The sequence below is a fragment of the Salmo salar genome, chromosome 02 (genome assembly GCF_965601325.2).
Source record: "Salmo salar chromosome 02, fSalSal1, whole genome shotgun sequence".
NCBI lineage: Eukaryota > Metazoa > Chordata > Actinopteri > Salmoniformes > Salmonidae > Salmo > Salmo salar.
The window spans coordinates 98,817,501-98,830,000 of record NC_138292.1 but is presented as its reverse complement, the minus strand read 5'-3'; the positions used below and the strand labels follow the sequence as shown (position 1 = coordinate 98,830,000).

The following is a 12,500-nucleotide window of genomic DNA, read 5'->3' as shown; positions in this document are numbered from 1 at the left end:
CCCCTTATTACCCCTTTACCCTGCTGACACACTACCCCTTATTACCCCTTTACCCTGTTAACACACTACCCCTTATTACCCCTTTACCCTGCTGACACACTACCCCTTATTACCCCTTTACCCTGTTAACACACTACCCCTTATTACCCCTTTACCCTGCTGACACACTACCCCTTATTACCCCTTTACCCTGCTGATACACTACCCCTTATTACCCCTTTACCCTGCTGACACACTACCCCTTATTACCCCTTTACCCTGCTGACACACTACCCATTTTTACCCCTTTACCCTGCTGACACACTACCCCTTATTACCCCTTTAACCTGCTGACACACTACCCCTTATTACCAATTTACCCTGCTGACACCCTACCCCTTATTACCACTTTACCCTGCTGACACACTACCCCTTATTACCCCTGTTTAGCCCTTTACCCTGTTAACACACTACCCCTTATTACCCCTTTACCCTGCTGACACACTACCCCTTATTACCCCTTTACCCTGCTGACACACTACCCCTTATTACCCCTTTACCCTGTTAACACACTACCCCTTATTACCCCTTTACCCTGCTGACACACTACCCCTTATTACCCCTTTACCCTGCTGACACACTACCCCTTATTACCCCTTTACCCTGTTAACACACTACCCCTTATTACCCCTTTACCCTGCTGACACCCTACCCCTTATTACCACTTTACCCTGCTGACACACTACCCCTTATTACCCCTGTTTAGCCCTTTACCCTGTTAACACACTACCCCTTATTACCCCTTTACCCTGCTGACACACTACCCCTTTTTACCCCTTTACCCTGCTGACACACTACCCCTTATTCCCACTTTACCCTGCTGACACACTACCCCTTATTACCAATTTACCCTGCTAACACACTACCCCTTATTACCCCTTATTACCCCTTTACCCTGCTGACACCCTACCCCTTATTACCCCTTTACCCTGCTGACACACTACCCCTTATTACCCATTTACCCTGCTGATACACTACCCCTTATTACCCCTTTACCCTGCTGACACACTACCCCTTATTACCCCTTTACCCTGCTGACACATTACCCCTTATTACCCCTTTACCCTGCTGACACACTACCCATTATTACCAATTTACCCTGCTGACACATCACCCCTTATTACCCCTTTACCCTGCTGATACACTACCCCTTATTACCCCTTTACCCTGCTGACACACTACCCCTTATTACCCCTTTACCCTGCTGACACACTACCCCTTATTACCCCTTTACCCTGCTGACACACTACCCCTTATTACCCCTTTACCCTGTTAACACACTACCCCTTATTACCCCTTTACCCTGCTGACACACTACCCCTTATTACCCCTTTACCCTGCTGACACACTACCCCTTATTACCCCTTTACCCTGTTAACACACTACCCCTTATTACCCCTTTACCCTGCTGACACCCTACCCCTTATTACCACTTTACCCTGCTGACACACTACCCCTTATTACCCCTGTTTAGCCCTTTACCCTGTTAACACACTACCCCTTATTACCCCTTTACCCTGCTGACACACTACCCCTTATTACCCCTTTACCCTGCTGACACACTACCCCTTATTCCCACTTTACCCTGCTGACACACTACCCCTTATTACCAATTTACCCTGCTAACACACTACCCCTTATTACCCCTTATTACCCCTTTACCCTGCTGACACCCTACCCCTTATTACCCCTTTACCCTGCTGACACACTACCCCTTATTACCCATTTACCCTGCTGATACACTACCCCTTATTACCCCTTTACCCTGCTGACACACTACCCCTTATTACCCCTTTACCCTGCTGACACATTACCCCTTATTACCCCTTTACCCTGCTGACACACTACCCATTATTACCAATTTACCCTGCTGACACATCACCCCTTATTACCCCTTAACCCTGCTGATACACTACCCCTTATTATCCCTTTACCCTACACACCACCTACACCCACCATGCAACCCCACCTTACCCCACCTACACACCACCTACAACCCCACCTTACCCCACCTACACACCACCATACAACCCCATCTACACACCACCATACAACCCCATCTACACACCACCATACAACCCCACCTACACACCACCATACAACCCCACCTACACACCACCATACAACCCCACCTACACACCACCTACAATCCCACCTTACCCCACCTACACACCATACAACCCCACCTACACACCACCATACAATCCCACCTTACCCCACCTACACCCCACCATACAACCCCACCTTACCCCACCTACACCCAACCATACAACCCCACCTACACACCACCATACTACTCCACCTACACACCACCATACAATCCCACCTTACCCCATCTACTCACCACCACACAACCCCACCTACACCCCACCACACAACCCCACCTACACACCACCATACAAACCCACCTTACCCCACCTACACACCATACAACACCACCTACACACCACCATACAACCCCACCTACACACCACCATTCAACCCCACCTTACCCCATCTACACACCACCCCACACAAAGTCCTAAATATCAGTACACTTCGTGATACATAGAAATAGGACAAGATAGATTGGCAGACAGAGACGGAGATTGGAGACACGTGAGCGAGCAGCACAAGCCGATGCGTACTCAATCTATAATACCTAGACCGAAACTATAACACACTAACAATACACCACAATTACACCACTATTACACCTAGAACTAGTGTCAATACCAAAACAACAATAACAATAACAACAACAGAATGGTCAACACTAACAACGCTGATACAAACCACTGTTCTGGTTATTAACAATACTACTGATAATAAATACCACGACTATTGATAAATACTACTGCTAATAAATACCACGACTATTGATAAATACTACTGATAATAAATACCACGACTATTGATAAATACTACTGATAATAAATACTACGACTATTGATAAATACTACTGATAATAAATACCACGACTATTGATAAATACTACTGCTAATAAATACCACGACTATTGATAAATACTACTGATAATAAATACCACGACTATTGATAAATACTACTGCTAATAAATACCACGACTATTGATAAATACTACTGATAATAAATACCACGACTATTGATAAATACTACTGCTAATAAATACCACGACTATTGATAAATACTACTGATAATAAATACTACGACTATTGATAAATACTACTGATAATAAATACTACGACTGTTGATAAATACTACTGATAATAAATACTATGACTGTTGATACAAACTACTGATAATAAATACTACGACTATTGATAAATACTACTGATAATAAATACTACGACTGTTGATAAATACTACTGATAATAAATACTACGACTATTGATAAATACTACTGATAATAAATACTACGACTATTGATAAATACTACTGATAATAAATACTACGACTATTGATAAATACAACTGATAATAAATACTACGACTGTTGATAAATACTACTGATAATAAATACTATGACTATTGATAAATACTACTGATAATAAATACTACGACTGTTGATAAATACTACTGCTAATAAATACTACGACTGTTGATAAATACTACTGCTAATAAATACTACGACTATTGATAAATACTACTGCTAATAAATACCACGACTATTGATAAATACTACTGCTAATAAATACTACGACTATTGATAAATACTACTGATGATAAATACTACGACTATTGATAAATACTACTGATAATAAATACTACGACTATTGATAAATACTACTGATAATAAATACCACGACTATTGATAAATACTACTGCTAATAAATACCACGACTATTGATAAATACTACTGATAATAAATACCACGACTATTGATAAATACTACTGCTAATAAATACCACGACTATTGATAAATACTACTGATAATAAATACCACGACTATTGATAAATACTACTGCTAATAAATACCACGACTATTGATAAATACTACTGATAATAAATACTACGACTATTGATAAATACTACTGATAATAAATACTACGACTGTTGATAAATACTACTGATAATAAATACTATGACTGTTGATACAAACTACTGATAATAAATACCACGACTATTGATAAATACTACTGATAATAAATACTACGACTGTTGATAAATACTACTGATAATAAATACTACGACTATTGATAAATACTACTGATAATAAATACTACGACTATTGATAAATACTACTGATAATAAATACTACGACTATTGATAAATACAACTGATAATAAATACTACGACTGTTGATAAATACTACTGATAATAAATACTATGACTATTGATAAATACTACTGATAATAAATACTACGACTGTTGATAAATACTACTGCTAATAAATACTACGACTGTTGATAAATACTACTGCTAATAAATACTACGACTATTGATAAATACTACTGCTAATAAATACCACGACTATTGATAAATACTACTGCTAATAAATACTACGACTATTGATAAATACTACTGATGATAAATACTACGACTGTTGATAAATACTACTGATAATAAATACTACGACTATTGATAAATACAACTGATAATAAATACTACGACTATTGATAAATACTACTGATAATAAATACTACGACTATTGCTAAATACTACTGATAGTAAATACTACGACTGTTGATAAATACTACTGATAATAAATACTACGACTGTTGATAAATACTACTGCTAATAAATACTACGACTATTGATAAATACTACTGATAATAAATACCACGACTATTGATAAATACTACTGCTAATAAATACTACGACTATTGATAAATACTACTGATCATAAATACTACGACTATTGATAAATACTACTGATGATAAATACTACGACTATTGATAAATACTACTGATAATAAATACTACGACTATTGATAAATACTACTGATAATAAATACTACGACTATTGATAAATACTACTGATAATAAATACTACGACTATTGCTAAATACTACTGATAGTAAATACTACGACTGTTGATAAATACTACTGATAATAAATACTACGACTATTGATAAATACTACTGCTACCCACAGTGATGGGACACACTACTACAGTAATACTACAGTAATACTATAGTAATACTACAGTAATACTACAGTAATATGATGTACTGATCATAGTATTGATTACATTGAGAGAAAAAAATGGTTTGTATTGATTTATATGATTTATTACAAGCTAAGAGTTTTAGCCCGGATACCTGGCAGGCTTGGCTGCTCCAGACTTGTAGAGAGAGGAGGAGAGGAGAGAGGAGGAAGAGGAGGAGGACGAGGAGGAGTGGAGAGGCCCAGGGGGAGAGTGGAGAGGTGAGGAGGAGGAGGAGAGAGGACGAGTGGAGGATAGCCAAAGGAGGAGAAGAGAGGTGTGGTTTGCGTGAGAGGAAGATGAGGAGGAGGAAGAGGCAGCGGGATCATGTGGGAGCGGTGGTCGTTCACCGTGGTAACGAGGCAGGGGGAGGGACAGGGGACGTGCCTACGTAGAAGGAGGGTGTGGCTCTGCTGGGAGAGGGAGGGGCCTAAATACAAAACCAGGAAGAGGGAGGGGAAACAACAACAAACCCAAAACACAGACAACCAGTCAAATAAAACTCAATATAAATATAAATTTCAAAATATATAAAACAATAATAATAATAATAGGTTAACTCAAATATTTATATTAGATATAAATATAACACAATATTCAATATTCATAATTAAAAATATAAAACAATATCATTCAAAGTTAAAATATAATAGAAATGTTGATAAAAAAAAACAAAATGTAATATAAAAACATAACAAAACGAATGTAAAAATATGTAAATTAAATATCTCAAACGGGGGGTGAGATGGGGTGAAGGACGGTCTACGAGGTCATGACAGATACAGAGATGAAGGTAGGCAGCAGGGGATGGTCTACGAGGTCATGACAGATACAGAGATGAAAGTTGAGGCAGTAGGACGGTCTACGAGGTCATGACAGATACAGAGATGAAGGTAGAGGAAGCAGCAGGAGGAGGGTCTACGAGGTCATGACAGATACAGAGATGAAGGTAGAGGCAGCAGTAGGAGGGAAGGAAGACAGAGAGATGGAGGGATGACAAGTCAGGAGACAGCTGAGTGACATAGAGGAGTCTAACCCTCACACACACACACACACACACACACACACACACACACACACACACACACACACACACACACACACCACACACACACGCGCGCGCGCTGTGTGCTGGTCACCTGGCCTCTTGCTGATCACCTCCACCATGCTGGAGGGGAAGTAGCCGACGCGGTCATTTCCTGTCCGGTTGTCATGGATGCAACCCTTCCACCGGCCGTCAGAATGCTGCTCCAGAACCTAACACACACACACACCATGTTGACACTGGTTAGGGTGTGTGTGTGTGTGTGTGTGTGTGTGTGTGTGTGTGTGTGTGTGTGTGTGTGTGTGTGTGTGTGTGGTGTGTGTGTGTGATACCGTGATGACGTCTCCAGTCTTGATGTTGAGGCTGGTCAGGTCGTAGTTGTTGCAGTAATCTGCCAGTGCTCTGACCTGCATCGCCGCTGACGCATCTACACACACACACACACACACACACACACACCACACACACACACACACACAAACACAAACACACACATTATACACACACACACACACACACACACACACACACCACACACACACACTGTTAATGTCTATATATATGGTTAGTTACAGTTCAGGGGTTAGGGGCTAGGGGTTAGAGGTTAGAGGTTAGGGGTTAGGGGTTAGGGTTTAGGGGTTAGAGGTTAGGGGTTAGGGGTTAGAGGTTAGGGGTTAGGGGTTAGAGGTTAGGGGTTAGAGGTTAGGGGTTAGGGGATAGAGGTTAGAGGTTAGGGGTTAGGGGTTAGGGGTTAGGGATTAGAGGTTAGGGGATAGAGGTTAGAGGTTAGAGGTTAGGGGTTAGGGGTTAGGGGTTAGAGGTTAGGGGTTAGAGGTTAGGGGTTAGGGGATAGAGGTTAGGGGTTAGAGGTTAGGGGTCACCTCTCAGCAGCTGTTTGATCTCTCGGCTGGCCTGCGTGGCGGTGAACTGGTTAACGATGTCGAGAGCCGTCTGACACAGAGTGTTCCTCACCCCCGCGCCGATACCGCTCTGAAGGGATCAATAACCAATAATCAATCAATCAAAAACATTGGCAATACATCCAAGGCTCAAAAATTAACATTTTGTTTTTCATTGGTAGTGATGATGCTCCCAACTTTAGGAGCACCACATAAAATATAGGAGCACCACATAAAATCTAGGAGCACCACATAAAATCTAGGAGCACCACATAAAATATAGGAGCACCACATAAAATATAGGAGCACCACATAAAATCTAGGAGCACCAAATAAAATATAGGAGCACCACATAAAATCTAGGAGGACCACATAAAATCTAGGAGCACCACATAAAATCTAGGAGCACCACATACAATCTAGGAGCACCACATACAATCTAGGAGCACCACATACAATCTAGGAGCACCACATAAAATCTAGGAGCACCACATACAATCTAGGAGCACCACATACAATCTAGGAGCACCACATACAATCTAGGAGCACCACATAAAATCTAGGAGCACCACATAAAATCTAGGAGCACCACATGAACTGGAGATTATAGACCCATAATGAACCTAGATGAAATCAGACCTATATCCATCCTACCCTGTCTTTCTAAAGTCTTCGAAAGCCAAGTTAATGACAAACAGATTACCGACCAATTTCCAATCCCACCGTACCTTCTCCGCTATGCAATCTGGTTTCAGAACAATCTGGTTTCAGAGCTGGTGCACCTCAGCCACGCTCAAGGTACTAAACGATATCATAACCGCTTAACGATAAGAGACATTACCGCGCAGACGTCTTCGTCGACCTGGCCAAGGCTTTCGACTCTGTCAATCACCGTATTCTTATCGGCAGACTCAACAGCCTTGGTTTCTCAAATGATTGCTTCGCCTGGTTCACCAACTACTTCTCAGACAGAGTTCAGTGTGTTAAATCGGAGGGCCTGTTGTCTGGACCTCTGGCAGTCTCTATGGGTGTGCCACAGGGTTCAATTCTCAGGCCGACTCTTTTCTCTGTATATATCAACGATGTCGCTCTTGCTGCGGGTGATTCCTTGATCCACCTCTACGCAGACGACACCATTCTGTATACATCTGGCCCTTCTTTGGACACTGTGTTTACTCACCTCCCAGACGAGCTTCAATGCCATACAACTCTCGTTCCGTGGCCGCCAACTGCTCGTAAACGCAGGTAAAACTAAATGCATGCTCTTCAATCGATCGCTGGCCGCACCTGCCCGCCCGACTAGCATCACTACTCTGGACGGTTCTGACTTAGAATATGTGGACAACTACAAATACCTGGGTGTCTCGTTAGACTGTAAACTCTCCTTCCAGACTCACATTAAGCATCTCCAATCCAAAATTAAATCTAGAATCGGCTTCCTATTTCGCAACAAAGCATCCTTCACTCATGCTGCCTAACATACCCTCGTAAAACTGACCATCCTACCGATCCTCGTCTTCGGCGATGTCGTCTATAAAATAGCCTCCAACACTCTACTCAGCAAATTGGATACAGTCTATCACAGTGCCATCCGTTTTGTCACCAAAGCCCCATATACTACCCACCACTGCGACCTGTACGCTCTCGTTGGTTGGCCCTCGCTTCATACACGTCGCCAAACCCACTGGCTACAGGTTATCTACAAGTCTCTGCTAGGTAAAGCCCCGCCTTATCTCAGCTCACTGGTCACCATAACAACACCCACCCTTAGAGGGTTAAAAGTCAGGGCTAGAGGTCAGGGCTAGAGGGCTAGAGGTCAGGGCTAGAGGTCAGGACTAGAGATCAGGGCTAGAGATCAGGGCTAGAGGTCAGGGCTAGAGGGCTAGAGATCAGGGCTAGAAGTCAGGGCTAGAGGTCAGGACTAGAGGTCAGGGCTAGAGGTCAGGGTCAGAGGTCAGGGCTAGGGGTCAGGGCTAGAGGGCTAAAGGTCAGGGCTAGAGGTCAGGGATAGAGGGCTAGAGGTCAGCGCTATGGGCTAGAGGTCTGGGTCAAAGGTCAGGGCTAGAGATCAGGGTCAAATATCAGGGCTAGAGGTCAGGGCTAGAGGGCTAGAGGTCAGGGCTAGAGGTCAAGGCTAGAGGTCAGGGCTAGAGGTTACAGTAGTTATAGTTGTACTAGTTATAGTTGTACTAGTTATAGTAGTTATAGTTGTGTAGTTATAGTAGTTATAGTTGTACTAGTTATAGTAGTTATAGTTGTACTAGTTATCCTGTTAGGGCTAGGGGGCAGTATTGACACGGCTGGATAAAAAACATACCCGATTTAATCTGGTTACCACTCCTACCCAGTAACTAGAATATGCATATACTTATTACATATGGATAGAAAACACCCTAAATTTTCTAAAACTGTTTGAATGGTGTCTGTGAGTATAACAGAACTCAAATGGCAGGTCAAAACCTGAGAGATTCCTTTACAGGAAGTGGCCTGTCTGACCATTTCTTGAACTTCTTTTCCATCTCTATCATTTACTAAGGATCTCTGCTCTAACGTGACACTTCCCACGTCGTCCATAGGCGCTCAGAGCCCGGGAAAAAACAGAATGTCGTCATTCCAGCCCCAGGCTGAAACACATTATCGCCTTTCTCAAGTGGCCGATCAAGGGACACTGGGCTTAGGCGCGTGACCCGACCGCCCCCGCCTTTGGGATTTTTTCCTCTGTTTGCCGAAAAGGAGATTCCCTGTCGGAATATTATCGCTTTTCTACGAGAAAAATGTCGTAAAAATTGATTTTAAACAGCGGTTGACATGCTTCGAAGTACGGTAATGGAATATTTAGAATTTTATTGTCACGAATTGCGCCATGCGCGCGACACTTCTTTACTCTTTCGGATAGTGTCTGGAACGCACGAACAAAACGCCGCTATTCGGATATAACGATGGATTATTTTGGACCAAACCAACATTTGTTATTGAAGTAGCAGTCCTGGGTGTGCATTCTGACGAAGACAACAAAAGGTAATCAAACTTTTATAATAGTAAATATGATTATGGTGAGTGCTAAACTTGCCGGGTGTCTAAATAGCGAGCCCGTGATGCCTGGGCTATGTACTTAGCCTCTCTAGGCTAGGCGGGACGAATTCGTCCCACCTACGTAACAGCCACTGCTATCCTGTGGCGCGATTTTCAAAACCTTAAAAATCCTATTACTTCAATTTCTCAAACATATGACTATTTTACAACCATTTAAAGACAAGACTCTCGTTAATCTAACCACACTGTCCGATTTCAAAAAGGCTTTACAACGAAAGCAAAACATTAGATTATGTCAGCAGAGTACCAAGCCAGAAATAATCAGACACCCATTTTTCAAGCCAGCATATAATGTCACCAAAACCCAGAAGACAGCTAAATGCAGCACTCACCTTTGATGATCTTCATCAGATGACAACCCTAGGACATTATGTTATACAATACATGCATGTTTTGTTCAATCAAGTTCATATTTATATCAAAAACCAGCTTTTTACATTAGCATGTGACGTTCAGAACTAGCATACCCCCCGCAAACTTCCGGGGAATTCGCTAACATTTTACTAAATTACTCACGATAAACGTTCACAAAAAGCATAACAATTATTTTAAGAATTATAGATACAGACCTCCTCTATGCACTCGATATGTCCGATTTTAAAATAGCTTTTTGGTGAAAGCACATTTTGCAATATTCTAAGTACATAGCCCAGGCATCACGGGCTCGCTATTTAGACACCCGGCAAGTTTAGCACTCACCATAATCATATTTACTATTATAAAAGTTTCATTACCTTTTGTTGTCTTCGTCAGAATACACACCCAGGACTGCTACTTCAATAACAAATGTTGGTTTGGTCCAAAATAATCCATCGTTATATCCGAATAGCGGCGTTTTGTTCGTGCGTTCCAGACACTATCCGAAATAGTAAAGAAGTGTCACGCGCATGGCGCAATTCGTGACAATAAAATTCTAAGTATTCCATTACCGTACTTCGAAGCATGTCAACCGCTGTTTAAAATCAATTTTTACGACATTTTTCTCGTAGAAAAGCGATAATATTCCGACAGGGAATCTCCTTTTCGGCAAACAGAGGAAAAAATCCCAAAGGCGGGGGCGGTCGGGGTCACGCGCATAAGCTAGTGTCTCTTGATCGGCCACTTGAGAAAGGCGATAATGTGTTTCAGCCTGGGGCTGGAATGACGACATTCTGTTTTTTCCCGGGCTCTGAGCGCCTATGGACGACGTGGGAAGTGTCACGTTAGAGCAGAGATCCTTAGTAAATGATAGAGATGGAAAAGAAGTTCAACAAATGGTCAGACAGGCCACTTCCTGTAAAGGAATCTCTCAGGTTTTGACCTGCCATTTGAGTTCTGTTATACTCACAGACACCATTCAAACAGTTTTAGAAAATTTAGGATGTTTTCTATCCATATGTAATAAGTATATGCATATTCTAGTTACTGGGTAGGAGTGGTAACCAGATTAAATCGGGTATGTTTTTTATCCAGCCGTGTCAATGCTGCCCCCTAGCCCTAACAGGTTAAAATATTGCAAAATGTGCTTTCACCAAAAAGCTATTTTAAAATCGGACATATCGAGTGCATAGAGGAGGTCTGTATCTATAATTCTTAAAATAATTGTTATGCTTTTTGTGAACGTTTATCGTGAGTAATTTAGTAAAATGTTAGCGAATTCCCCGGAAGTTTGCGGGGGGTATGCTAGTTCTGAACGTCACATGCTAATGTAAAAAGCTGGTTTTTGATATAAATATGAACTTGATTGAACAAAACATGCATGTATTGTATAACATAATGTCCTAGGGTTGTCATCTGATGAAGATCATCAAAGGTGAGTGCTGCATTTAGCTGTCTTCTGGGTTTTGGTGACATTATATGCTGGCTTGAAAAATGGGTGTCTGATTATTTCTGGCTTGGTACTCTGCTGACATAATCTAATGTTTTGCTTTCGTTGTAAAGCCTTTTTGAAATCGGACAGTGTGGTTAGATTAACGAGAGTCTTGTCTTTAAATAGCTGTAAAATAGTCATATGTTTGAGAAATTGAAGTAATAGGATTTTTAACGTTTTGAAAATCGCGCCACAGGCTGCCAGTGGCTGTTACGTAGGTGGGACGCAAGCGTAGTTATAGTAGTTATAGTTGTACTAGTTATAGTTGTACTAGTTATAGTAGTTATAGCTGTACTAGTTATAGTAGTTATAGTTGTACTAGTTATAGTAGTTATAGTTGTACTAGTTATAGTAGTTATAGTTGTACTAGTTATAGTTTGTTATAGTTGTACTAGTTATAGTAGTTATAGTTGTACTAGTTATAGTTGTACTAGTTATAGTTGTACTAGTTATAGTAGTTATAGTTGTA

The 12,500-nt window shown here is 41.4% G+C and overlaps 1 protein-coding gene across 4 annotated transcripts in view; it reads right to left on the bottom strand.

Annotated features, from left to right (window-relative positions):
* LOC106593892 (uncharacterized) overlaps positions 1 to 12,500 on the bottom strand; it is a 127,747-nt gene that overhangs the window by 26,101 nt on the left and 89,146 nt on the right. For all 4 annotated transcript variants that reach the window (XM_082968447.1, XM_082968454.1, XM_082968451.1 and 1 more), the window contains exons 8-10: positions 7,072 to 7,180; positions 6,523 to 6,617; positions 6,285 to 6,402 (exon numbers count right to left, since the gene is read on the bottom strand). In XM_082968447.1, coding sequence (XP_082824573.1) covers positions 6,285 to 6,402; positions 6,523 to 6,617; positions 7,072 to 7,180 — 322 coding nt within the window. The remainder of the gene's footprint in view (positions 1 to 6,284; positions 6,403 to 6,522; positions 6,618 to 7,071; positions 7,181 to 12,500) is intronic.